Source organism: Pagrus pagrus (genome assembly GCF_965226575.1).
Source record: "Pagrus pagrus genome assembly, chromosome: 19".
NCBI classification, from domain to species: domain Eukaryota; kingdom Metazoa; phylum Chordata; class Actinopteri; order Spariformes; family Sparidae; genus Pagrus; species Pagrus pagrus.
This window is the reverse complement of record NC_140203.1, coordinates 1,824,401-1,851,342: the sequence shown is the minus strand read 5'-3', so window position 1 is coordinate 1,851,342 and position 26,942 is coordinate 1,824,401. Positions and strand designations below refer to the sequence as shown.

General features: G+C 45.5%; 1 protein-coding gene across 1 annotated transcript in view; it reads left to right on the top strand.

Moving 5' to 3' along the window:
• The first annotated feature begins 3,458 nt into the window (after positions 1–3,458).
• The window catches only part of LOC311274551 (synaptic vesicle glycoprotein 2C-like), a 54,106-nt gene continuing 30,622 nt past the window's right edge, over positions 3,459–26,942 (top strand). Inside the window, exons 1-3 of the mRNA XM_084382313.1 lie at positions 3,459–3,682; positions 16,167–17,070; positions 24,882–25,062. Of these exons, the coding sequence (XP_084238439.1) occupies positions 16,464–17,070; positions 24,882–25,062 (788 nt within the window). The 5' untranslated portion in view covers positions 3,459–3,682; positions 16,167–16,463. The remainder of the gene's footprint in view (positions 3,683–16,166; positions 17,071–24,881; positions 25,063–26,942) is intronic.

Genomic DNA, 26,942 nt, shown 5'->3' with positions numbered 1-26,942 from the left:
AGTCATATTCAAAATCAAAGTGTTTGACTGCTGTGAGAGTCAGAGCCCAGTTCTGTGCTTCTACTGGAGGACAGACTGTGTGGACCACAAGCAAACTGCACATAAGCTACAAGCTACACCGTCTCTGTGACTGACTCTTACGTTACGTTAACAACCAATCACAGCAGAGTCCCTCCCCCGCAGTGTTGCTCCCACACACAACGCACAGCGCTGTCCATGCTCCTGAAACATCAGCTGAGCATCATCTCTTGTATTGTTGAGAAATCTGGCCTGACTGAGTGACCGGTCTTGACCTTTGAATACGAAGTGTTATTCTGCTTTGGGCTCTGAGACAAACAGAAGATTGGGACATACGAATGACACCACACCTAATAAGCACACACACATAACCGCATGGAGATGCCAAAACAGGAAGCCTGCACTCCGAACCAGAACGTATGGTCAAGTCAACAAGGACGAACACACACATGCATGAGCAAACATGCACAAACGCACACACACTCTGGAAAGATCACTGGAAAGTGTGAAATACCAGGAAAGATCTGGAACAATGAGGCAAAGATCATCGTGGTGGTCCAGGTCATCACTACGCAGGTGTAATTGTGCAAACAGAGGTTGAGGCATATAAATGTCCGGTCAGTCCAGTAAACAGAACCCACTTTCTACAGACCTCGCCTCTGCGTTGTACTTTCTGAGAGTTTCGGTTTCAACGTATGCCCTTACTGTATACATCCTCTACAACACGATCTCAGACAAACATTTTGTTTTTGGTATTTTTCCGTCTTTGTATGAAGCTGGGTCATTCCACGCCAACAAATCCCGAATCCAGAACTTTTCCCAGATCATGTCATGTTGAAACTTCATGTTGAAAGTCCGAAAAATGCTCGTATTTCAAAAACTCATAAACGATGAAGGAGTAATATAACATCTTTGAATGTTGTGTATATATGCGATGAATATCAACACTTTCACATACTGAAGTTTAAAGGAAATTAAAATAATCCTTCTTGGGAAAAGTTTTTCAGCTGTGAAGCTTTTTAACAAAATCTGTGGCAGAACGATATTAATACTCCAGAAGAACCAACGTTTGGAAACTAGTGGAGATATGAATGTCTGAAGATGACAGATTCTTCATTCTGGTAATTAAACTTCCTGTTATTGTTTGATGACTGTCAACATTCAGCAACAACTACTTGAATAAAACATGTTGCCGTGTTTCCTCAGGGTCTCCTGGATGTCCGGGACAAATTTCCACCCAATCCAGAGAAAAATGAATAACTGTTGAGGTTGAGAAGACACAAACACAGAACCACTGAAATGCTGAACTTTAGCTCAGAGGGCAACATGATCTTCCCTGACATGAACCGGGAGGCCCGAGGTGAGTTGGCCCAGCTCAACCTGAGGGGGCTCATCCACCCTCAAACCCACTGGTGGAAACATGGACCTGAGAAGAACCTGAACCGGACCAAAACAAATTCACAAAAACCGGGTCATAGACACGTGTCCTGTCGAACGCAGCAGTGAGGCAATGAAAACACAAGTCTCAGCTTCAGATGATTACAAACTAATGAAAACATAATCATGAATAGTAAAATCTGTTCCTGCTAATAGATCCCTGTAAATCTGTCCCACTGGACCTGAAGACGTCCCTCAGAACCTTGTTCATTGTGGGTTTCACAGCCTATTATTTAATTTATCCAGTTGGTATCGAGCCCAGTTTTTCTCCTGCACAGACGACTTCAACACAACACGTTCAACCCGAACAATAAAAGCTTTGTCTCGCTGGAAACAAACCGGCAGAACTTCTTTTTATCTTTCCTCTCGCTGTTTATTCTCCTCTCCCGCCCACTCACCTGCTCACATCCTGAGACGCAGCGTAGTTGTGGCTGATCAAAGACCGACGGTGACGCCTCATGAAAGAGAGAGGGAAGAAAACAGAGGCGACAATTCACAAAGAGAAAGATTTATCAGATGGCAGCCCGAGATCATGACGTCTGAAATCAAGAACGGAGCTCATGTTATGTTAACGTGTCTCCATGTTAGTGCCAGTCGAGCACACGTGTCGTACGTGTGTGTGTGTGTGTGTGTGTGTTGGCATGTCCTGATGTGAATAGTGAATAATGTGTGTTTGGTTTTCTTCGTTTCAACCCTGAAATTAAACAACAGCTGCTGGATAGAAAATGCAAATGTATCTGCATCTTTTATGTGACTGAGTGAGAGGGTCGTCCTCGCAGGCTTCCTTCCTCGCTCCTTGAGATTTCTCCTGTGATGGTTATTTCTGCGAGCGGCGCAGAGGAGTGCTCGTTCACTGGAGTTCATAATGGCCTCTCCTCCAGCCATGCAGAGTAGAATGGCTTTTTGGGGGATTGCTCACTCTCTCCGCCCAGACGCCCGCAATGAACTCTCTTCGCCTCCAACGTCTTTGGGAGCCGGCTGACACCGCTCAGATACAGACACTGAGTGCATCCATACATTACATACAGAGGGTTTTATCTTTACCTCATGTGAGCTACAGTGAGTGTAAAATAATAAAGATATGATATGAAAGAGCTCTGCATTAAAATGTATAAAAATGACTGGGCGTTTGGTGCGTTCAGAACCACAGAGGGACATTTCACCAGCGGGATCATTTGTGTTTATTCACCACAAAACAGCCAGATGACGTCACGGTACATTAGCCGTGAGCTACGAGCAACAGCACAAGCTGAGTGTGTGTGTGTGTATGTGTGTGTTTGACCTCAGGTCGACTCTGACTGAACTCAGCACTCACCGGAGACTCTGGTTCTCTCTGTAGCGTTACGCTGATCAGAGCCCTGAGATCCCAGATTGATTTGAAAAGATGTTATTTACACTCTTGATGCTCGGTCGAGCTCGTTCACCCAGTTGAGACGGGATCCATGCTAACGCTGTTAGCTTCGCAGCTACAGTGGAGATTGTAGTTTTAAACGGGTTGTAAATAACAGCTGGTCAAATCTGTCTGGGATCTCGGGGCTTCTAGAGACCGAGATCAGGCTGGACGAGCTGAATGGAGACAGTTTATGTTTTTCTTTTTATGGTTGTTTTGTTTAGCAGAATGCTGCAACTCTGCTTTTCTGTGAAGCTCCAGAAATGTTTTGTGGACGACGAGACTTCACTTGACTTTATATCAGCATGGAGGGAGGAGATGATGTCTGGATTGAGATTTTTGGGTGAACTGTCCCTTTAAAGAGCCTCTGGGTGGTTTCATTCATGTTGGCAGTGTGGTCCTCCAGCTGTTCTCTGCAGATCCTCAGTAAACTTCTTCCTCAGGAGCCTCGTTTGATTTCACTGCTGCTCTTTGTTCTCCTGCATCACTGCTGGACTGGATCACACGGATCTGCTCATATGATGCATGTATATCTGCAGGATATCGGCCTATTGATTTCAGTCTGCCTGTTACTCCCTCCTCCCCTCCTCCCCTCCTCCCTGCTCCCTCCTCCTCCTCCCCCCATCGCACTCACGCTTCCCACCTCCCCTCAGCCTCTCTCGTCTTCCTCGGACTGCAGCAGAAGAGAAAACACCGCTGCTGCATCGAAGAAGACAAGAAGGCAGAGAAGCTGAGCGCGATGCCTCCTCTCCCCGCTGCCGCCGCCGCCGCCGCCGCTGCGTAAAGACGCCAGGACGCTCCTGAGCTCGGTGCGATGCCTCCGGTCCTCTGCAGCCTGTGAGTATCTCCTCTGCTTCTCCTTCTCCTTCTCCTTCTCCTGCCAAACTGTAACTTCACCTCCTCTGTAGTGAGGCAGATCTCATCTTCTCCACCCGCCTGTGTGGCTCGTTTCACATGCACAGATGGAGATATAAGACGCGTCGGATGCAGCAGGTGATTTAAAAACGCTCCTCTTCCGCTGATGGCTGTGAAACATCATGAATCAGCCCGTCTGTGCGCGTGATTGACGGGAAAAGTTGGGGAACTTTTTTAAGAGTTATCCTGCAGGAGGGTGATGAGGTGTGACTGCAAGAAGAAAACCACACCTGAGTCATTTCATTCATCCGTAAAGTTTATTTTTGGATGAAATGCATCAAAAAGGAACAATTTAAAGGTGCAGTATGTAAGATTTGGCCACCTGTCAAAATTCATACCCGCGCCAGTAGGGGGCAGCATTTCACCACAGTAACCGCTAACTGCAGCTGCTGTCGGCTAGTTAGCTCGTTTCAACCCAACACGAAGAGCGCCAGACTTTGTAGCCCGTGCACACAGTGGCCAAACGGTGTCATTACATTGTCACGTGATGCACCGTGGCCCCACGTAGCTAAGTTAGCTAACGTTTTGAAAGGAGCGGCTGTAAAATGATGGTTAATATTTTTGAGCGTCAACAACCTCCCGCAGAATGACTCGTTTCACTGTCATGATTAGAGCCGTTCGGGTCTAAAGTCTAGAAGAGCCGCAGGATTAAATGATTTGATCTCTATTCAAGTTAGCCGGCTCAGTCTCCAGTGAGCGCGCTCTATGGGCCGCACAACGCGGAAGATCCGGTTAATTAATAATGTTTGAATTTAAGTTGATTTAATACTAACAACACATTTAGCTTTCTCGCAACGAGGCTTTGCAGCCACTCAGTGTCGCATACAGTTTGAGAAACACGTAATTAAAATAATGATATTTTACAAAATCTACTCGCAGACCGCGGACCGCACTTTGAGAGAGGCTGGTGTAGAAGAACAACATGATTATATTAAACCAGACGCAGCAGTCTCAGGGGGCGTCTTTAAACCCACAAAGTCGAGCCTCCAACGCTGTGTCCGGGTTTAATGTAACGTCCATGGGTCAGTTAGCCGTGTAGTTAGCAGTCGGTGGTGTTAACACAGCTAGCACAGGAGCTTCGGACCAGGACAGGCTGTGGCTAGCTGGTTAGCATGCTGACTTTAGTAGATACGTCTGCAACACAGATGTCAAACTGTTTCTGTTTGTAATAAAAAAACAAAATGCAGCTCGGGTGTAGGGGAAGGTGTCCCTCTGGTGCTCTTCAGTTCAGGGATCCAAGCAGAACTTATGAGGAAAGATCTGAAGCACTCAAGAGGGAAACAATTAAAAAGCCTTTGTTGGTACATGGCTAATCTAATAAAAACATCCAACGCGTTTCAGCCTAAAAGGCCTTCGTCAGGGCAAAGTGTCTGTCAGTCAGCTCTGCTCATTGATAAACAGGTAATCGGAGACAGCTGCTCAGTGTGAGCAGGTAGGCGGTCACATGATCAGCACGACCTGCTAATGACAGGAAAAAAAAGATCAAGACATGGAAGACTCGCCATTCAAACCTGGGTGATATGTAGCTTTCAATGTATAAATCCAAAATGACTGTCTTTGCAGGAGTGTTTTGAGCCCGTCTCCACCCTGATTGAGTTTTCAATACGCTCGATACCTGATATCTTTAAAGAATGACAACTGCCATGGTTTGCATCTTTATAACGAACAGCCCTGGGATATTGGGGATTGCCAGTTATTATTGCGTACTCATGCTCAGCCAAGCTTGCCTTCAATTTACGCTTTGTTCGCCCAATATAGAAATGACCACATGGACATTCAAGTCTGTAAACAACATATGAGAAACTGACCAAAGGGAATATTATCTGTTAAACTAGGTGCATGGAAACTGTCCGCTCTGAGGATCGTATTGCGGTCAGTTGATTTTCTGAAGATAGAGGTGTGTAAACCTCCATTGTCATCTTTAGAGATTTTTAGGTCTAGAAAGTTGAGGTCAATGTTAGTGTAGAGTGCCTCCACATCCACGGTAACTAGAAAGGAAGGTCCAGTGTTCTTCATGTCTTTAATTTTATTCAATACCTGCGTACTGTCTTAATAAAGGAAGGCAGAAATCCACAAATTGAGAAGCTGGTTCTGTAACTGGTTCATTTCCGCTGATTATCGGTCGTCCTGGTGGGTTCTCTGAGTTCACTTTAAGCATGAATGAACTCTTGGGCTGTTACAAAACAGGAAGTCACGTTCGTTTGTGAAATCCATTCTTCATTTTTAGCATGCAAAAGTATTTCCATGACTTCAGTCTTCATTTGTTCTATTGGATTAGACAATAAAGGTTCACAGTACTCACGGTTGTCCAGCTGTCTCATGACGTATTGATCTCTGCCCCACACCACTACAGCTCCACCTTCATCAGCTCTTTTAATTAGGAGGTTTTATTAGCTGGCAGCCATTTTAATGTTTCTTCTTTTGTCAAATTGTAATCCATTTTTCTCTTAGTTGCAAAGAGTTGGTCAACTTCATATGTCACCTATTTGTAGAAGGTATCCAGAGTGTGATTGCATATATTTGGTGTGAAAGTGGACTCGGGCCTGAATGGTGTTCTTGTCGTATCTTGCTGCATGTAGGAGCGAGAGGCAGCTTGACTGGGAGTGGTGTGGTACCAAACTCTCAGCTGGAGGCTGCGATGAAACTTAAACAGGTCTACTTTTGTTTGAGATTCACTGTCTCTATTCTTTGGGGCAAATGAGAGACCTTTAGACTGAGACACGGCTATTTGAAAGAGGGAAGACTGAAGTCATGGAAATACTTTTGCATGCTATTTGTTCTCCTGAGTGCCTCAGATCTTCCCTCATACAGTGTTTCTGTTTGTAATTGAATGTTTTCAGCTAAAATTCTCACATATCGCAGCATTAACCATAAAATGTAACCACTTCTCAGATCTTACGTGTGTGTGTGTGTGTGTGTGTGTGTGTGTGTGATGCTGACGTGCACACCGGTGAGATGAGTTACATGCACGACGGAGGAAACCCCGAGCTTTCCCGTCCGCTGAGCGTGCACATGCAGGCGGGGTGACTCTGCAGTGAGCCTCACACACACACACACACACACACACACACACACACACACGCACACACACACACAGGAGAGAGAGAGGTCCGTCCATTCCTCAGGATTTAATGCTCGGTGCAGTGCAGGGGAGAGTCATCTAACTGTACCGTGCAGGGCTGCGCAGGGACGATTGATTCCCAGGCAGCAGGACAGCCCGAAATCTAATTATGGGACGCGACTTGCGTCAAAAAGACTCGGCGGTGATTGATGCTCCTTCCCGTGCGTGGTCTGTGGGCCGGGCTCAGCCGGCTGCAGGCTGCAGTGTGGTGAGCGCCGCGTGTGGAACAAAGAGGAGGAAAGTGACGGATGAGTTTTGCATAAAGCTGCACGGCCACGCTGAACGGGAAGTTTGACTGTATTCGAACATGTAGAAATTCTGAGCAGGTGTTTGCGTCTCAGACTGGAGGAAAAAAAAAATCACTTTGAATAGATGTTTGTCAAACACCCAAGTCAGTAAATTAATGTTTGCTTTAGGCCTGGATATACCTCAGTGTTTGCTTTAGCTCTGCAGATGACAATCCAGGCGTCCATTCAGTCCGTTTAACCGTCTTCTATTGTGAGTTATCTCGGCTTCATCGGCCTCCGATAGGAAACCGAACAGAAAGGAGGGTTTGGCTCGCAGGGGTCTGCGCCACATGTCAGGATGAGGGCCGGGGCAGAAGGCCAGGAAGCAATCTGTCAGCCAATCGCTCGCCTGGAAAGAGGTTAACATGGTGGAGCCAATCAAAAATGTGCAACCACACCGAGAGAAGAGGACGCATGGATCGAGCTTTATGATCCCTGAAGTGTCGACTGAGGAGGAGTCAGGTTTCAGTTTATGAGTAACAGAAAGAGTTAAAGGAAATTTAAAGGAATAGTTCAACATTTGGAGAATTCTTACTAATAGTCACTGTGACGCTGTTTCTCCTGATGATGCTGACGTGCTCAGATTGTGTTTATTTCGTCATTTCTCTTGATTTTTGTGCTTCTTCAGTGGTTGAGTAGACTTCGTAGTGAAATAGTTTCATTATTCGTCTGCTTTACGTGTGTTCTCATCATTTTATCTAACAAAGCCGGGCCTACTTTCTGCACTCCCCTTCAAAATCATTGCCGTAATTCTTTCCAGAAAGAGCTAATATCATAATATATAGATTTTTTCATATCGCAATATATATCGCAGAATATGGTGTTAATATCTCGGGTCCTCGACTCGATGTGTTCTCCGTGGAGCAGAGCGGAGAGCTGCTTCTGGGACGCCGCTAAAACGTGCCGCGGCGATCCTGGTGGAACCACGAGCATCGTCTGAAATGACCATGTCGAGGCCAGAAGGTGACGCACACGGTGGATAAAATCTGTAGGTTAGTGTGTGTTCAGATAAAAATGCAAGGCGACATTTAACAGCAGTACAATTGTATATAAAGTCAACGGAAAGACTGTAAGTTGCTTCATTTTGAGCAAAAAATGTGCACTTATTCCCAAACTTTATGCGTCTGCTTCATAATGTTGACATGAGACATAACTGAGGTTTCTATGTAATGAACAAAGCTAATTAGCTTACAGCTAACGTATGTACAGCTGGACAAACAGTCCAGCAGTCACATTTACGTGAATGACGCATGTTTGCTTCGCTCTCTGTTCGATCGCACCTGTAGAGGTGTCGGTCAGTGAATTTTGTCACCTAGGCCTCTTTACACCTTATGCTAAGCTAACTTAACCGTGAGCATATCTACTGTACAGACATGAGAATGAGCTTCTGATATGACTGTTGGCAAGAAACTGAATAAAATAATCATCAAAGTAAAAAAGAAGAAGTCGGTCTGACAAAAAACAAAACTAAGAAAAGACACAAAGAAGGCACACACACACACAAACACACACACACGCACACACACACACACGCACACACACTTTCCATCAAATTGTGGTTTGGGCATCCACACAGGGACCCCCGCAGCAGCTGGCCAAACTCCAGCAGTCGGTAAACCCCCACAGCCATCATTATATACGAGCAATCAGGCAGCAGAGTGTGTGTGTGTGTGTGTGTGTGTGTGTGTGTGTGTGTGTGTGTGTGTGTGTGTGTGTGCTGCACATCAGGAGGAGAACCCAGATCGAGTGCTGTGCTGTTCGCTGGTTCCCTCTGCAGCAGTGAATGTACGACGTTGTGTGTTTCAGTGCCGGCGCTCTGAGCGGGATGCTGCCGTATGATGTTGTGTGTGTTCACTTTAATCTGAAGCTCGTCCACACTGCCGCTCCCCCGACACTCACGCTACTTCAGCCGCCTCTCGAGGCTGCAGGTTTGAAAGTGCTCGTTCATCAGCCTGGTTTTGGGAGAAGCAGAGGACTTGTTTCCAAGAGTTCATGTGTAGATGTTTGGGAGTCAGAGTTTGTAACTTTGGTCAAGGTAACAGTGAGTTTCATATGGTCGCCTGTCGTTGTGACTTCTGGGAGATCAGAGAGGAAGGAAGTCAGACTGAACGTAACGTGAATAAAAGTATAAAGGTGCAGTGTAAGAGGCGTGTGAGGAGAGAGAGGTCGGGTGTGAGTCAGCAGCTGAATCCAGAGGCTGATACTGTATGTGTGACTGTCCTCTCTTGAGATATCAAGTGGTACTGGAGGGGCTGGGGCTAGGTGGTTAGCATGCTAACTTCAGCTGATGCCTCTGCAAGATAATACAACAACATTTTTCGACGTAACTTTTACTTATTTATTTATTTATTTCTTCACATGCTGTTTATAATTTTTGATGTTTTAAACTAAAATTCTTACATGTTGCACCTTTAAAACATCACCTCGTCTGCTAACTGTCAGGTTTTCACCAGCGATGTCAGTTGTCAACAGTGAAGACAGCAACTCTCACGACCTCTCAGCACTCCTGTTTATTGTTTTGTTTAAAATGAATGAGGAAGCTGCGTGTTTTCATGCAGAGCTGAAGTCGTTCTCAACACGTTGTCGGCTAGTTTCACTGTTTTTGGAAAGGGCATTTGCTGGATTACAGTACATGTACCTTATTTGCAAAATAAGTGTTGGTGAAGTGTGAACTTTGTGGAGCTCTCGAGGTTCAGATAAGTCGTTGGTGAAGATGATCTGCTGCAGCTGTTGTAACCTTTATTATTCTTTATTCTTTACGAGCTCCCCACCAGCATTATTCAGTATTAATCAAAATCACAAACTCAAACTCGATCAGCACTATCCTCATTCTTCCACAGAAAGCTGGTTGAAGCCCTGCAGCTGATCGATTCCTCTTTCAGGTTGAAACTCGCATCACAATGAGCTTTGTGATTTGTGATTCCTGCGCTATTTCTGTCGAAGTCCTCACTCGTGGAGCATCTGCTGAGCTCGGCGTGTAGTTTTACTCGCACGATGTGCATTAACAAATGCTCACTGCAGCCATCTGTGGGCGCCGCAGTAAGCCTGTAGGGCTCTGCGCACACACACCACGTGCATTTACATATCGTCAATCAGTGTGTCGCATGCAGATCGGGATCTTGAGCTGTTGAAATGGCCGTCACCGTACTGAAAGAAGTGTTTTGGATCGCAACAATGTCCTGCAGAAAACATTTACTCCATTTCACTCTGCACAGTTCGTCAGAGCACGCACCTGCAGAGTGCATGAGTGTGTGCATCTACTGTATGTGTGTGTGTGTGTGTGTGTGTGTGTGTGTGTGTGTGTGTGTGTGTGTGTGTGCGTTTGAGTGATTAATGAACGTAGCTGGATGGCGTCAGCGGGCCATGACAGCACGACTGCGAGGAAATCATTTCTTCTCCCTCCGTGGACTGCTGATTCAGAGCTCGCAGGAATTTTTTTTTTTTGCTGATTGCTAAAATCACATCGTACGGGCGCCGTTATAATAACCCCAATCACAGCATCACAGCGAGGGCGAGGGGAGGCGCCATCAGAGAGGAAATAAAAGACGGCCATAAACGATATCAGCTTCCTGTTTACGGGAGGAGAAAAGGCAAAGGTTGTGGGTTGACATGCGATTTATCCATATGCATCCTTTATTAGCTGTATACATGTGTGAAATTGTCACATAGGTCGCCTCAGTAGGGGACCGGACATTTGGACTGGACTTTAAAGAATTATCTCTGCAGCTCAAACGGCACGGAAAGGTTTCTGAATGTCAACATTAATGACCATTTGCATGAGGAGGGGAACAGAGAGCCTGTCATGAGTAATGAAATGTCAACATGAGAGGGATTTCTCTCGTGTTCTGCGTCGCCATCAAGTCCATGACTTTGAGATTCGTGGATGAGAGAGAGGAGATGATGGGAGGAGGAGGGGGGGAGATTGTCAGTCATGAAGGGGAAACCACAGCTCAGCACGGAGGAGGTGAATCTCCAGCAGGATTACACACAGACCTGCCAGCCTGTTACGCATCATTATTCATTTTGCCTCGATTATAAAAAAGTTCTCTCGGTGTTGCAGTGCGGCGGCTTGATTGGCTATTTTCTTCCCGGTCATTTGGTGCAGAAACCCTCCGAGCATATCATGAGGTTTATCACAGAGTTCGACCTTTAGTCTCACGCGTCAGGCGCTCAGTCGGAGGAGCTCCGTCACTGGGAATGAGTTTGGGGGAGGTTTGCAAAGAGGACCGTGGTTAGGTGCTCTGTAAATCTGTTTTCAGCAATAAAGAAAGGACGTCTGGAGCTTTTACTGCCATTTTTAAAGGTATGATATGCAGGAAAGAACAGTTTAACCTTTGCTGTATATTTTTGTTGAGTTGTGTTCTTACATTTGTGTTTATTTGCCCCAAACAGTCAGAATACTTTACTGTAAAATAGCCGTAAACTAGCGAGCGATGGGACGCACCAGGGGTTTGTTTCTCAGCACTCAGCAGAGACTCTGGTCCTGGTCCTGGTTCTCTCTCTCCTTTCTGTAACGTTACATTCATGAAGTAAAGTCCATTTCCCCTCCAGCTCCAGTCAGCAGTCAACATTACAGGACAGAAACACCCGACAATGGATCACTGCTGCAGTCAGACTGATAAACAGGAGTGAAGATAAATCCACTTTTTAATCCCAAGAATTAAAAAGTAATCTCTGAGCTCTCCTCATGTTGGATCAGAGCAGAATCTGATGAGTCTCCAGGTGTTTGTTCCTCTAGAAGGTCTGGATCTACATTTTAGAGAACTGTTCATCTTTGCAGCTGACGCTTTGTCAAGAAAGCAGTGAAGCATGTTAAGTCATTTACTGCTGTTAGCACAGTGTCACATATTGATCACTGACAGGCGATGAAACAAAGTTAGATGAACGTCAGCACTTATCTTAATGATTTAAAAACTTGTAGAACTGCTCATGTTTTCCACGCGTCAACCAAACTGACCAGCTTCATTGCTGCAGTGTGAATCCTGATAACGACACGTCTTTTTATTTCTCACCCTGAAGCTCCAGGACGGTGAGACTGTTCTCGTCGGCCTGGTGTTTCGATGCATCCGTGGCCAGAGGGAGTCTGCATCTCATCATCTGGCCGAGCACAAACTTAGTTAGAACACGTTTCTCGCTTCGTTTCATTGCTGCATTGCACCAAAATCTGTTGGGCTGCTTTTACGTCGCCGCGGAGTCCCGACGCTTACGTTCAAATGACAGATCCAAACTGATGTTTTATCTAATGCTGCAGAGCAAAGGTGAGCAGGAACACCATACATCAACCTGCCACGCTGCGTTCAGGCACTTAACCCAGCCTCAACACTTCAGTGTGCGCTCTCCACTCCAGGGACTGCAGATACAAACAGAGTAGCATGTTACGCCTGATGTTGAGGAGATGGATTTTTTTAAATGAGCTAATAGACTACAGAGACTACACGGCGGCGTTGTGTCATCTTACACTCCTGACATTAGGCCTGCAGTAGACACACCGCACACATCTGTGCTGAGCGTGTCGATCATCTTTCTATGAATCATTTCACAGATGATATCATCGCAGTTTCAGCTTGTCTTCTGTTTGTGTCGGTGTTTTCGATGAGCAGATGCAGCTGACTGCTGTTCTTCTGGAGGTCAACAGCTTCCTTTGCTTTGAGTTAACAACAGGCATTTAACAGTGAACACATAATGCAGCATTTGGAAAGCAAGTCTCCACCACACCTTTGGAAATGACAATAACGGCTCCGATCCCCGATACAAGTTCCTTTAAGGTCCATAATAATTCATGTTAAACCAATTTTTTGTGATTTTTGGGCTTTTTAAATTTACATTACTGAAATATTACTCCACTACAAGTAAAAGTTCTGATGTTAAAACAACACTTAATGCATCATCAATAGCAGGCGATCAGTCAAAGAGGTTTTCCACGTCTCCAAATCTTCAGTTTACAAAGTAGATTACAAAAAGTAACATTACCCAAAGTACCCAAATAAATGACTTAATTAAAGTAATTTGAGTAGGTGTAATTAGTTACTTCCACCCTGCAATTAAGACATGATAATATGTGAAATCATAGAAGTAGATTTTTTGTCATGTGTAGCCACGTCTTCACAGTTTCCTCTTTATAAGAAAAGAAATGTCTGGGACTTAAAGATGCAAAAAGGGATTCAGTATAACAACGAGTCTCATTCGCAGGTCGCCCAAATACCGACGTCTCCAACCCAGCGCATCAGTATCTGATGACTCGGTTGATACCGTGATCGTCGACTAGCAGCCGGAGTATAAGATAACATAGATGATTTGTTACATAACATCACCTGTCCATTCATCTTTGCCTTTAATAAAAGAGGCTACAGAGGATATTAGATCAGAGTCTAACTATAAAAATGCTTCTTCACGTGTTGCAGTACATTTGTATTTGTTCCTTTATAATTGTCCCGTCAGTAAAAGTGCAGCTGAAGGGCTTTGGACTGTGATGTGAGGGTCCAGAGCTGGCTGTGGTTTCTCCTGCAGCCATGTTCGGTCCTGCTGACTGCCGGCTGGCTGCAGTGTGGCGGACCTGACGGCTCGGACCTGATGTGTTGACAGGTCGTCTGAGAGGCCACACGAGTGTCGCAGTAGAGAGAGCCTCGAGGGGAGTCAGTCACACATGCTGACATGTATTCCCAGCCTCCAGACATGACCCACGAATTCAGTGAGCTCTGACGGGAAACATGGTGGCAAACGGACACATTTCTGATAATATCTGACAGAATAATAGAAACGAAGACATGATGTCGGCTATGAATTATATATTTCAGTTTAACGTTGCACTGAATCTTTAAAATAGTCTGTTGTGCCACATTCACCCGACAAAAATAACTTTGCATTTTCAGTGTGAACGTCACAATTTCACATGTGATTTAAGTTTGTTCGCATGTGAACTAAAATTTTAACATCAAGTCCAGCTTTAAATAAATCATTCTGTGATCAGGAGAAGGTGCAGCAGTAAAGTGCTCTCTGCTTGCATGCAACGATTGATGTTACTGCAGAGGTCTGCAATTTAGATAAATATCGGTAGGACGACATCTAGAAAATTAACGTCATAAGTTAAAAGGGAATATTGATATCGCTTTCATGTGTGTGCATTAACTATGTAGCCAGTGAGCTTAGCTTAACATTAGGAAAGAGGAAACTGCTGCCCTGCTCTGTCCAAAGAAAGAAGATAATCCCCCTACCAGCGCCTGAAAGATCAATAATTATAAACATGTTATATGTCTTCATGAAAAATGTCAACTTGTGGTTTTACAGAAGGAAGAAAAAGCTAATTAAACCACCGATAGATGATACTGCACTGTGTAATAGTTGTAATGTGGTCTGATGGTAAACCTGGATCAGATGTCTTCTGTCTGAGTGTCCCTGATGATGTTGCAGCAGTGACGTCCCGTGTGGCTGAGAGAGGAGGCGGAGATGAACTGATGCATTTGATCACCTTTTGCAGGCCGCTGCAGTCAGAGACCATGAAGTCCACAGCGGTGCAAGGTTGAGGGGGTCGCTCAGACGTTTTCATGCTGCTGTTTTTTTCAGCACAATGCAGAGATGTTAGAGGAACAGAGGGGTCACCAGTGATGTGCAGCTCCTGACTGTGGTGCTGTTAATGAGAACAGTAATGAAGACAACCGACTGATGTCTCCACACCAAGCTTCAAGGTGGCTCCATGATTAAACCTGCTGCTGTCGTTGTCATCAGCAAATCAATAACGAGAGAAAGAGCACATCAGTGGACTGAGTGCAAATCACTGGAGGACTCCACTCCTCAGTGTTTGTGCCACAGTCCTGGAAAAACTCCAGAAATACTTGGAGTGGAGACGACATGAGTTGTAATTAAATGGAGTTCTGTTCCTGGACTGCAGTTGTTAGTTTGCAAGCTTGGCTGACAGCTAACAGACTGATCACCACTACAGTACGTGAGATTTTTCAAAATCAATCACATTTGTTTGGACTTATTTTGAATCTAATTGGATCATTGGCTCATTAAAGTAGCTGTTTTTTCTCTCTGTATTAAATCAAAACAAGATGAGGCACATGTAGTTCAGCCAGACTGCAGCAGAGTGTTTGATAGCTTTGATGTCGTACTGGATCCACTTTTCAAATTTTAATAAGGTAACAAGGCAATTTATGTCATTATGTGACAGTGTGGCAGAACGAAATGAGAGATTGTTGATCCTTCATGCTGCACAAAGACTAAACATACTTTATATACAGTTATTTATAAAGGCGACAGGTCTGTGTAAAGATGTGGTGGAGACAGGTCTGTGTAAAGATGTGATGGAGACAGGTCTGTGTAAAGATGCGATGGAGACAGGTCTGTGTAAAGATGCGATGGAGACAGGTCTCTGTATAGATGTGATGGAGACAGGTCTGTGTAAAGATGTGGTGGAGACAGGTCTCTGTAAAGACATGGTGGAGACAGGTCTGTGTAAAGATGCGATGGAGACAGGTCTCTGTAAAGATGTGATGGAGACAGGTCTGTGTAAAGATGTGATGGAGACAGGTCTTTGTAAAGATGTGGTGGAGACAGGTCTGTGTAAAGATGTGATGGAGACAGGTTTCTGTAAAGATGTGATGGAGACGTGCTTTTTGAAAATGATAAGACATTTGTAGTCGTGCTACAAATATTGGGCAGTTATTTCTCGTTGGACATGATACAAATATTTGTGGCTCTGTTTTTCGTATTATAATTGAACGATCACAGACTGAGATCATGAGATAATTTCCAGCTCTGAAATACTCGATGAGTTTTCACAGTTTGTTCTCACTGAATCATTTTCTTTTATTTCCTTCCTGGTTCAGCATTTCCACCTCATTAGCAGATAACAGTTTGTGTCAGCTTCAGTTCGGCCGTCTCAGTGTCAAAATGTTCTTTTGAAGTTATTTTCAATGTGCCAGGAGACGCTGCAGTCAAATGTTTGTGACAGGCAGCTTTTCATCAGCCTGAACCTGCTTCTCTCTCTGTGTCTCTACAGGCTGATGGTCCCTGCTGAGCTCTGACAAACGGAGGATCCTTCCAATTTCAGATCAACTGTCTCCATTTCAGCACTGTGTGGCTGCTCCCATCCAATGGAATTAGACATCATTACTTAATCATTAGTTTCCTGGCAGCTGACTGGCTTTCAGCACTGATAAACTGCCTTTAGTCTCGCCCTGTCTGGGAATAGAAGACAGAAAGAAAAGGTAGCTTAGATTTGTAGCACCTGGTGGATTTAAAGCTCAGGAGAGTTGAATTAAAAAAGACTTTCAGTGTCGGCTTTCCTCGTGCCAAGATGGATGAAGCACATAACAACAGGACTTCCTTGGTTAAAGGTGCCAAGGACATCGCTAAAGAAGCCAAGAGGCACGCTTCCAAAAATCTGAGCAAAGCCGTTGATCGAGCCTCAGATGAATACTCAACTCATCGCAGCTACAACCGCTTCCAGAACGAGGATGAAGAAGAGGACAACTACAACACCTACGCTCAGCGGGACGGTCGCTACGCTGACAACGCGGCCAACGACGAGGACGGGGCCTCCAGCGACGCCACCGAGGGCCACGACGATGAAGATGAGATCTACGAGGGGGAGTACCAAGGCGTGCCCGCCTACAACGACGGGAAGCAGCGAGACGGTCAGGTGGCTCTGGGCCAGCCGGTTTCTGACAGCCTCAAGAGCCAGAAGGAGCTGGAGAATGAGAGACTGGCGGACGAGGAGGAGCTCGCCCAGCAGTACGAGCTGATCATGCAGGAGTGCGGCCACGGACGATTCCAGTGGCAGCTGTTCTTCGTGCTCGGGCTGGCGCTCATGTCAGACGGCGTGGAGGTGTTCGTGGTGGGTTTTGTCCTGCCCAGCGCCGAGACGGACATGTGTGTCCCCAACTCTGGTGCCGGATGGCTCGGTAAGGCTTTTCATGATACTGGATTAAGTTTTTAAGTATCCACACATTTCTGAGTTGTTTGTATTGTGACATAGACGCATTGTAAACACTGCTGCATCTCACCTGTTGGTAAACGAGAGAAATCATAATTTTACAGGTAGCGGTGCGTTTCAATCGGTCGCCCGTCGCCCTAACTGTCATGGAAACATCTGATGATACTTCACAGATGGAGGAAGCAAGTCAGCGATCGTGACGTGAATAAAACTACAACTACCGTGATTCCACAGCGTCATCAAGCAAAATCTTTGTGATGTCACCTTTATTGAGAGAGCCCCACAGCTGATTTCCATTTCCAAAGACTTCCTTCTCTCCCTAAAACAAACCTGTGCTGAGAGATTCAACTCGTGTCCGTGCAGGAAACCAGAGAGGAAGACGCTCTGTTCACCGTTTCATCGTGTTCGCTTTCAGATGTTTCAGGAGTCGTGTTAAGTTCCTGCTGGTGAAACATTTCCTGATTGTGCTGCTTCACAATAAAAGCTTTGAAATAACAAAATAAGGCACTTTTATTGTGAAGAATTAAACATGTTTGCCAACGTATTAATTGAGCTTCTTTGGCGTTGTTATCTGAAAGTGCTGCGGGGAGGACGAGCGTTTACAGCCGCTCCTCATCGAGCACATCATCAGTTAAAGACACTCCTTCAAGCACAGGTAGCCCTGTCGCACAGTCAAGACCCAGACTATCGTATTGGTGAAACTGGATTCAGATCAGTGAAAGTAAAATACTCGAGGTGACAGATTGGTTGAAGCTTCCCTGCTAGCCACCAGCTAATGTGTTGTTTGTGACATGCAGAGTCGCGGCGGGCGACGCTGTAATCTCTCTGCGTTAGGAGCTCGCCAGCGGGTTGTCATGGCACCAGGTATTTGGATACATGAGTAGGAGGTGTGTTAGGCTCGGTGGATCTCTCTCCCACGCCAGGGAGAAGTTGTGTGTTTGTGTGCCACTAATCCGTCGGCGTGGTTCGGCTTCATTATTTCTCTCGCTGATATCAAAAATAGCTGCGCAGCACTGACCTTTTTTCTCACCGTACTGTCCGTGATTAGTGTTGAATCAAAGCATCGGTGACTCCCCGCACAGACTGAAAGAAGAAAAACCCTTTTACAACACGACTGTGTGGTTTCATAACCAAACAGACGCTCACCTTGTTTGTTTTGGGGAGCAGGACGGTTTATTACTCACCCAGATTTCACCTGTTTTCTGACTCATCGCTCAGTGGGAGACGGGAGGCAGAGAACAGAAACAATGAGTCATTTTTCACCGACTCGCTCACACACCGCATAAATAAAGGATGTGTGTGGACGCTCACTTGTGGACGTACCTGCAAGAATAGACCCGGCACAATGGGACTGATTGCTGTTTCCACCACAGTTTCCCTGCGAAGGCTGACGAGGCCGGCGAGAGCCTCTTCACCGGAGATCTGGCTGGACTGGAAACGAGAGGGAGAAATAATGCAGAGGTCGTGTTTTCTGCACAATCCTCATGAGCATGAGCATTCACTCTCACAGTTTATGAACACAGATCCAGCTCTGTGAAATAACATCATATTAAAGCGTTATAACAGCCAGCAGACTGTGCAGATGAGGTTTTAGATCATGTTCAGTTTATTACATCAACCACTGACACAGAAATAGATATTGATCAGGTGGAAGGGGTTTTTCCAGCTGTCTCAGCAGGTCGGCGCTCCTGCAGGGAAGTGTTATGTTGACTCGTTATGCACCAATTTAGACCTCTAAAAATATCCGTCTTCACAGTTTTTTGGGACTTTTAAGTCGCACGCGTTGCACTTTGGTCAAGCTGCAGGCGAGTAGGAGGACGCTGGCAGGATGTTGATGACTTCCTGTGATGACTGTAGCTGTTTCTGAACGTCTTCATTTATCAGCAGCAAAACATTTTTCATTAGACTTTGTGTTTTTCTTTTTCTGATGACCATATCAAGCACGTTTAAAGGAACAGTCCAAATTGTGATGCTGATGTAAAGTCAGGTGAAGTCTCGTCGTCCACAAGACATTTCTGGAGCTTCACAGTAAAACAGAGTTGCAGCATTCTGCTAAACACCTGAAGCAGCTGGAGACTTGATTTAAAATGTAATAAACAACCAAAAAATCTTAATCCAAGTCACTGGAAGTCTCAAGATCCCAGTTTGATTTGAAAAGATGTTATTTACACCCTCAGTGTTCGGTTGAGCTCGTCAATCAGCTTCAGATTTGAAGATTTCAGCCTTAAAAAAAGAGTGTAAATAACATCCTTTCAAATCAAACTGGGATCTCAGGGCTTTCTGGAGCTGTATGGAGCTATTTTATGATTTTTTGGGTTGTTTTTTCCGTTTTTAAACAAGTCTCCAGCTGCTTCAGCTGTTTAGCCGAATGCTGCAACGCTGTTTTACTGTGAAGCTCCAGAAACAAAACTCCACCTGACTTTCCATCAGCATGGAGGGAGGAGATAATGACTGAATTTTCACATTTGGGTGAACTGTTCCTTTAAATTACGTCAATTAATTCATTGTTTTTTAGCAGCTTTTCACTGATCATAAGTCAAACAACCCCTAACATCTACCAGACACACTGTACGCTCATTCATTAGCGTGCATTAAAGCCTTCCCCTCCACAACCTCCTCCACACACTGTTCCCTCTTTTCCCTTTCATATAACACAAAAGGTGAGATCGTGTCCAGATACGAGATCCTGCAGGTCTTCGTCTCCCCGCTCTCGTCTGTCCTCTCCGTTACCCTCCTGCTGTAATCCCTCTCTTACACCCTCTCTGTGTCTCATAGCCATGCAGGCGATCTGAAGATATGGGCTGGAGTTAATCTCTGCAGCATTGTGCTTCACTGCAGTTTAGCCATGGTAGACTGGCTCACGTACCTCCCCAGAGAAAGAGAGGAGGGAGAGGGGGGAGCGCTGCCTTCATACACTTCCTATCAGAGCCCTCCCCCCCGCCGCTCTCTTCTCTCCACCACATATGGCTTGAATTTGTCTGCGGGTGTTTTCCTGCAGCACAGTTAGCATCTCGAGGAGGTGAAATGCGTCCTCGCTCACATGAAGCCGCAGGTGAACACCTCGAGCAGCACGAGGGACTGCGTGGAGCAGCTCTGTGTTACCGATGCTCATCTTTACAGCTTCGTGTGGCGCAGGCTACTTCACGTTAAGCACGTTAATCGACACGATGAATAGGCTCTGCTGCAGGTGAGCTACTTACAAAAAGTCCAGGGACAACAACACTCGCTATCAGCTCTTCATCACCTGTCCTCGTCTCTTTTCTACCTCACAACAAAGCAGCGGTGCAGAATCTTTTCACAGAGGACACAGTTCAGCGTGGACGTAAAAACCTGATTGAGTCGTCGTGTTTCTCGCAGGGTGGAGTATTGATTAGAGTCGGTGGCATGAACGAGGAGGTCTCTGTCGTGATCAGAGGTGAAAAGAAGAAGAGGAAGAAGCATCTGGTGTTGTTTCTTCTTCTTCTTCTTCTAGGAGGAAGAAGTGTTTTCGTAGCCTATAGCACCAACGTCTTTTTCTTTTTGTGCCATTTCAAATGTTAGCATCCAAGTCGCTCGACAGTCACATGGAAAAACTTTTAATCGCAGTTTTATCAGAACAACACTAAGAGTCCACAGCGATGCTAACACCTCTGTGAGGCTTAGACACAGTGCTGCTTTTTAAAAAATATAATTGAAGCTGTGTGTGACGTTTTGAAGCCAACAAAGCTCGACCTCCCGGGTATATAAATACCTCGATCTTCTGTGCTGTGCGGCCCAAAGAGTGTGCGCGCTTAAGACTTGAGAGCGCGCCAACATAACGACGGGGTCGGCAGCAGGGACGATATCGTTGGGGTCACTCTCAGAGTGATTTGACGAGCGATAGAAACACTGACAGCCAATCACAATCATCTGGATTCACAGGAACATCAATCAGCTTGATATTTGGGACATTTTTCTTCAAGATAATGTTACAGGAGTGATTTCAATGTTAGTTTCCAACTTGTTTTATGTAATCGACGGCATTTAAGAAACACTTTTTAGATGTTCTACTTTAATACCTCTAAGTCTTGGATGTTTATACAACCTATTAAATACTTAACGTATATAAGGCTGCAAACTACACATAAAAAAACTCCTTTTTACCTGAAACATGCTGACGAACATCTCAGAAGTTTGTCTTGATGTCCTTTATAACGATCAGCAGGATAACTTGATGCCGACTCAGCCAAAAGCATGAAGACAATTATTGTTCACGAGACGGCAACAGAGAGCTGAAGAGTTTTGTAAAACATATCCCTCTGTGAGTTTCTCCTGTTTCTACGTGCAACATACAGCAATAACAGGTTATTAAAGTCCACTTTCCTCAGCTGCGGACAGCTTTAGTGCCGTTTACAGAACGTTTATAGTTCATCAGAGTGGACGCTCACAGCGTTATCTTTATATTTACGATTATAGTTAAACCTCTCGGTGTGGACGGTCTGTAGATGTAAGATTTTTCTTTGGATAAGTGAAAGTTGACACTAGAGGAAAAGTCCAGAAGTCGGGGGATCAACAAAGTCCGTCTGAAAGTTGTGGAGATATTTCAGTCTGGACCGAGGCGGTGCTTTGAGCCGCGCAAAAGTAAAATCATAAAAGTTACTTAAATAGAAACTTCAACACAACTTGGATGTGTTTGTGTGAAGTTGAGTAAAAGTTTGAAGGATTTGATCATATTAAAACCAAACCATGTGTGTCAGAGGAGAGATGGTTTCCTGACTGATCCTGAACTCCTCTGATCTGTTGATGTGAGTGAAGAGCTTCTCTGGTTGATCCCACCTGGACGACTCTGTGCTCCAGGTGTGTGTACTTAACATGTACAACAGATGAGGTAGGAGCACTTTGACTCAACTCACCAACAGCTCAGCAGGTGTTGATGTAATTAAAGCTGGAGGAGTGCGCTCTGCTCCTGGGGGTCTCCTCCCTCCTCCCTCCTCCCTCCTCCTGTCAGTCACGCTCGGCCCTCTGGGAAAATCCTCCTCGTCTGTTGAGATCCTGAAGCTCTAACAAAATGTCCTGAACGTTCCCGCTGAGGAAATTAGCACTTCGTTCCTAGCGAGCGCTGTCTGGCTGCCTGCGCTCTCCTCTCATCCGTGCCTGGACGCCGACTGCACGGCGGCGTCAGGAGAGAATTACACCTGCACAAAAGAGCTAATTACTAAAGAAGCAGAAAAAAAGGTGGCGTGCGTGGAGACCGATGGAGACGCCTGAAGAAGTTAGCTGAATGATCCCAGAGGATGCAGAGAGGAGCTGCACGCTGTACCGTTACAGAGCAGACGGTCTGCTGGGAGCTTCACGAGAAGATTAGCACCACAGCTCAGCTGGGCTCAGAGCAACTTCACTCAGATCTGCCACTGAAACTAAAGTCTGTCTGAGTCCAAACAGAGCTCATCTCCACGCTCACCTCTCGTGGTGTCGGACCACAGAGACGGCTGAGGGTTAATGTGCTCAGAGATCTCAGTGAAAACAGTTGATTAAAAATCATGTGAATCTTTCTATAAACTGTCCTCGTCAGTCAGAACCCGACTAAATATAACACATCATTCTGCCGTCAGATGAACGTTTGCAGCTATTGAATGTAACTAAGTACATTTACTCTGACTTACTTTAACTCTGGACTCACTTGAGGAGCCACTTGATTTCTGACTGCATCCATCAGAGGCTGCTGAGCAAATCTATGGTTATTACCAGTAACAAACCAGTACTCAGGGATGGAATGTAACTAAGTACATTACTTAATTACTGAACTTAAGTAACATTTTTGTACTTAAGTTCAGTATTTAAGTAAATTTCCATTTTCTGCTGCTTTAAACTTCCACTCGACCACACTCTGGAGGTTAACCTTGTACTTTTTTTACTCCACTGTGTTTATTTAATATCTTATATTAAGTTACTAGTTACTTTGCAGATTACATGCTGCATCAGAGCCATCCTGGACATCCTGTACAGTCGTTCGTTCACATCACGCGGGCTGAACGTCCGCCTGGTGTTGGGCCCAAACGTGCACGCGGCCGGACAGTTAGCGAGTTATTGCCTCCGAGCTCCACTGCTGTTAACAAGCCATCTGTAATTTACATAAAAGCCCTGCAGGCTTCAGGCGAGCCGAGGTTTTTAAGGTCTGACCCGAGTTTGAACCCTGAAAATCCAATCTCAGGAAAGATTCATGCTGCGTCTCCGGTGCACCATCACCCCCTTCACCCCCTTCACCCCCATCACCCTCCCCCTTCATCACAGATACAAACCCCAGTGTAAGGGCAGCCATAAAAACAGATGAGCTGCTGTTAGCGGATAGCATCGCGTTCAGGAGCACTGTTTGTTGTGCAGCGACACCGATCCAGAGATTGTGCAGGATGTTGATGTTCACGTTGATATCTGTGAGCCGGCAGCGCTGCAGCTGCTCCGTACATCCTGCCGCCTATAGGAGAGCCTCTCTGCAGCGGCTGTGCTCGGACTGATCCAGCGGCTGTCACCTGTAATGAATCCCCTGCTCTCAGCATCATGTCTGCGCAGCTTGATAAGACCTTCTACTTTCAGCGTATCTGTCCCATCACCTCAAACACAGCGAGGGAGGAGAGAAAAGAAAAGGCTTCCTCTCCTCCGTCTGCGTCCGTTCATCCGCCGCCTCGTCAAACAATCCCATCTCCCCCTCCACAGGCATTAGCATTTTTATTAGCACGTAGAGAGTAAAGTGGATTATTTACTGGCCTGACATCCCCCCACCCTCCTCCACCAACCCTTCCCTTTATGCTGCATGTTGCCGGGGACAGGAAGAGAAATGACCCCGACTTCCTGCAGAAAAAGCAGCAGCGAGAGACGAATGTGGACTTTAAAAGAAGAGCTGCGAGGTCAACGACTGCTCTGTTCCCCCACAGTCACCCAGAGACCAATCAGACGGCAGTAAACCAGAGTCAGAGCTTCAGTTTACCACAGAGATCTGTGTTTAATAAAGACATATTATCATATTAGATACATGAAATACAAACATCTCTCGGCAGCTGAGTCCTTTCACACCTTTATAACGTGATGTGGTTCCATCACGTTTGTTTTCAGACACACTGACCGTCGTTATTAGAGTCAGGAAACGGCACACGACACTTTCAGTCCGGCCCAGTTGATCTACAGCGTCGACGTAATCGACTCCAGCTCTGTGTTTTATACACTCTTTGGTTTTGTGTGACCTCTCAGCGCTCTGTCGATAGCCGGGGAAGTAACAGAGGCAATTTCAGTGCGAGCTCTTTGTTACTCCGCTGATGCACCGCTTAGTGCTCCAGCTGATGGGATGCAGCCCTGTGTGTGTGTGTGTGTGTGTGTGCGTGTGCATGTGTGAATTTTAATATTTACAATATTAATGAGGTAATAATACAAACTTTTCTCCATCAGTGAATAAACCAGCTGTTCTCAGAGGGAAATATGGACCAGAACACTGTTTGAAGCTAGAAAAGTGGCAGGGTCCGCCACATGTAAACAAAGTAAAACAATATAAATTGTGTTGTCAGTTTGTTTATTCAGTCATGAGCACGAAGAGCCGATGAACATCTTTCTCTGCTCATGAACATTTCTTCATCAGATCTACAGATGTTGATTAAAAAGCAGCCACACATTCGAAATATTGTTTGAAATAATGTAACACACCTCGCTCAGTCAGACTCTGTCAACAATGTTTGTTTCATACTTTGTGTTTATGTTTAAAATGAGATGACAGATTGTGAGATCGTCTCATATTCTTGACTTGAAGTCTGAACGTCTTTATTCGCCCTGTTTCAGGCAGCATCGTGTATCTGGGGATGATGTTCGGAGCCTTTTTTTGGGGCGGCCTGTCGGACAAGCTGGGCCGTAAACAGTGCCTGCTGATATCCATGTCCGTCAACGGCTTCTTCGCCTTCCTCTCCTCCTTCGTCCAAGGCTACAGCATGTTCCTCCTCTGCCGCATGGTCTCCGGCTTCGGGTGAGTCGGCTCTCTACTTTCCATCTCTCGGTCCTGACTGAAGCCCTCCGAGGGCTCCAGCCTGATCTCTCTGTTCCTCTGCTGTCCTCCTCCTCCTCCTCTGAAGTCAGAGCACATGACAGGAGGTTATTCTGACTGCCTGGCGCCGGCCCGTCCTCGCGGGGGAGAGGGAACAAAGCAAAACCAAAACGTTTGCAGAACGAGCGGAGGACAGTAAATGAACATCTGTCTGTTTTAGCGCTGCTGTGGTCTGCTCGGCTGCCCACGTCTGAGATGAGTGACGTGTCCTCACGTCTCAGCGATCTGACGTCCCTGCTCACACATGACTTATTAAGGTCGCCTCGATACCAAACGTCAAGCCGGGAAATTACACAGAACCAGCACGATTAAAGGGCTGGGCCGAGCCCTGGGTGTCGATTTCTTACGATACGTTTTATTGTGAGTTTTGGGCGAGACTGAGGTCGATGCTTTAGGATCAGTTTACGTACATTTCCAGGAATAAGAACTTGTTTAATATCCTCAAGACTCGATTATTGCAACCCCCTTTATTTCAGTATCAACCAGGCCTCTACACACAGTCTGTCCCTCCAGGAGAAGTTCAGGTACTTGTGTAAAAACAGACTCTGGTAAAAGCAGAAGTACTGATTCAGCTTCTTTACTCCAGTCAAAGTAACAGAGTACAGGCTCTGACGTGTACTCAGAGTATCAGAGTAAAAAGTCTCCCTCTGCAGGACATTTGTGGTCAAAGCTAACTGAAGCTCACGTCATATTAATATAATTCAAAGACTATTAAAGTTAAAGGTAGAGTCAGTAGGATTTGTCCCAGCTGTTCCTGAACGCACCACAAAGATAGTTGATAGTTGAGTCTCATTCCCAGGACGTCAAATAGCCACATGTTGGGTTGGTAAAGCGTCCCGAGCAGCAACAAAGAGAGAAAATAAGAAACTCTCTGCAGATACGAGACACTAACACGCCTTTTCTCCCCATTCAGCCTCCCTCTCTGTCTGTTCACGTCTTTTACGTCTTTGTGTCGTCTCGCTGCGTCTGCCGTGCGTGATGTGCTCTGATAGGTCGACATCAGTCTCATGATGTTGGGAAGGCGGCGTGCGATGACGCCAAATAACAATAATCCATAATTCACCTCAAATGCATCAAACTAAAGTAACAAGGCTGTTTTGAAGCTGTGAGGAGGAGAAAGTTCAGATGTTTGTGTTCAGATGTAGAGAGGGAAAGTCTCAGAGATACTCAGGTACAGTACAGATACTGAAACATGGACTGAAGTACCTGTTCTTGCCTCGAGCTACATCACAGAACATCTACAGCCCTCAGATCTACAGATAAACCATCCTACAGTCTCGTCCGATCGATCTCGTTATGAGACCAAAATGTGTCTCCTGTAGTCGAGAATCCTGAAGTTTATCTCCGTATGATCCGGGTCCAGTTTGTCGTCAGTACGCTCGGCGCGGTCGTGCTGGTTTGCACTCAGCTCACTCGTGTTTAGTTACAGTTGAATCAGCACCAGAAGCCTCTCGTCTAAAACAAACTGCTCCTCCTTTAATGGCTTTGCTTCAATTTTTAATTAGTCACTTTAGCTTTTATTTCTGGATCTGTATGCAGATGCATATTTATGTTGGCGGTAAAAGAGATTTACGATCTGTTGAGTACATCACAAATCTGCCTGAACAGATTTCTGAGGGATTGTTGAGTTTTCCATCTTTTTTTTTTTACAACTTTAATCTGCGAGAAAAATGATCCGGCATCAAGTGTTTGGTGGAAGTTTGAGTAGATTCAGCCTTTTTTTGAATAAGATTGTATTTACCTCATTAACTTTGCTGTGATAATCCGTCTCAACGAAGAGAAAAGGGGGAGAAACAAATGAG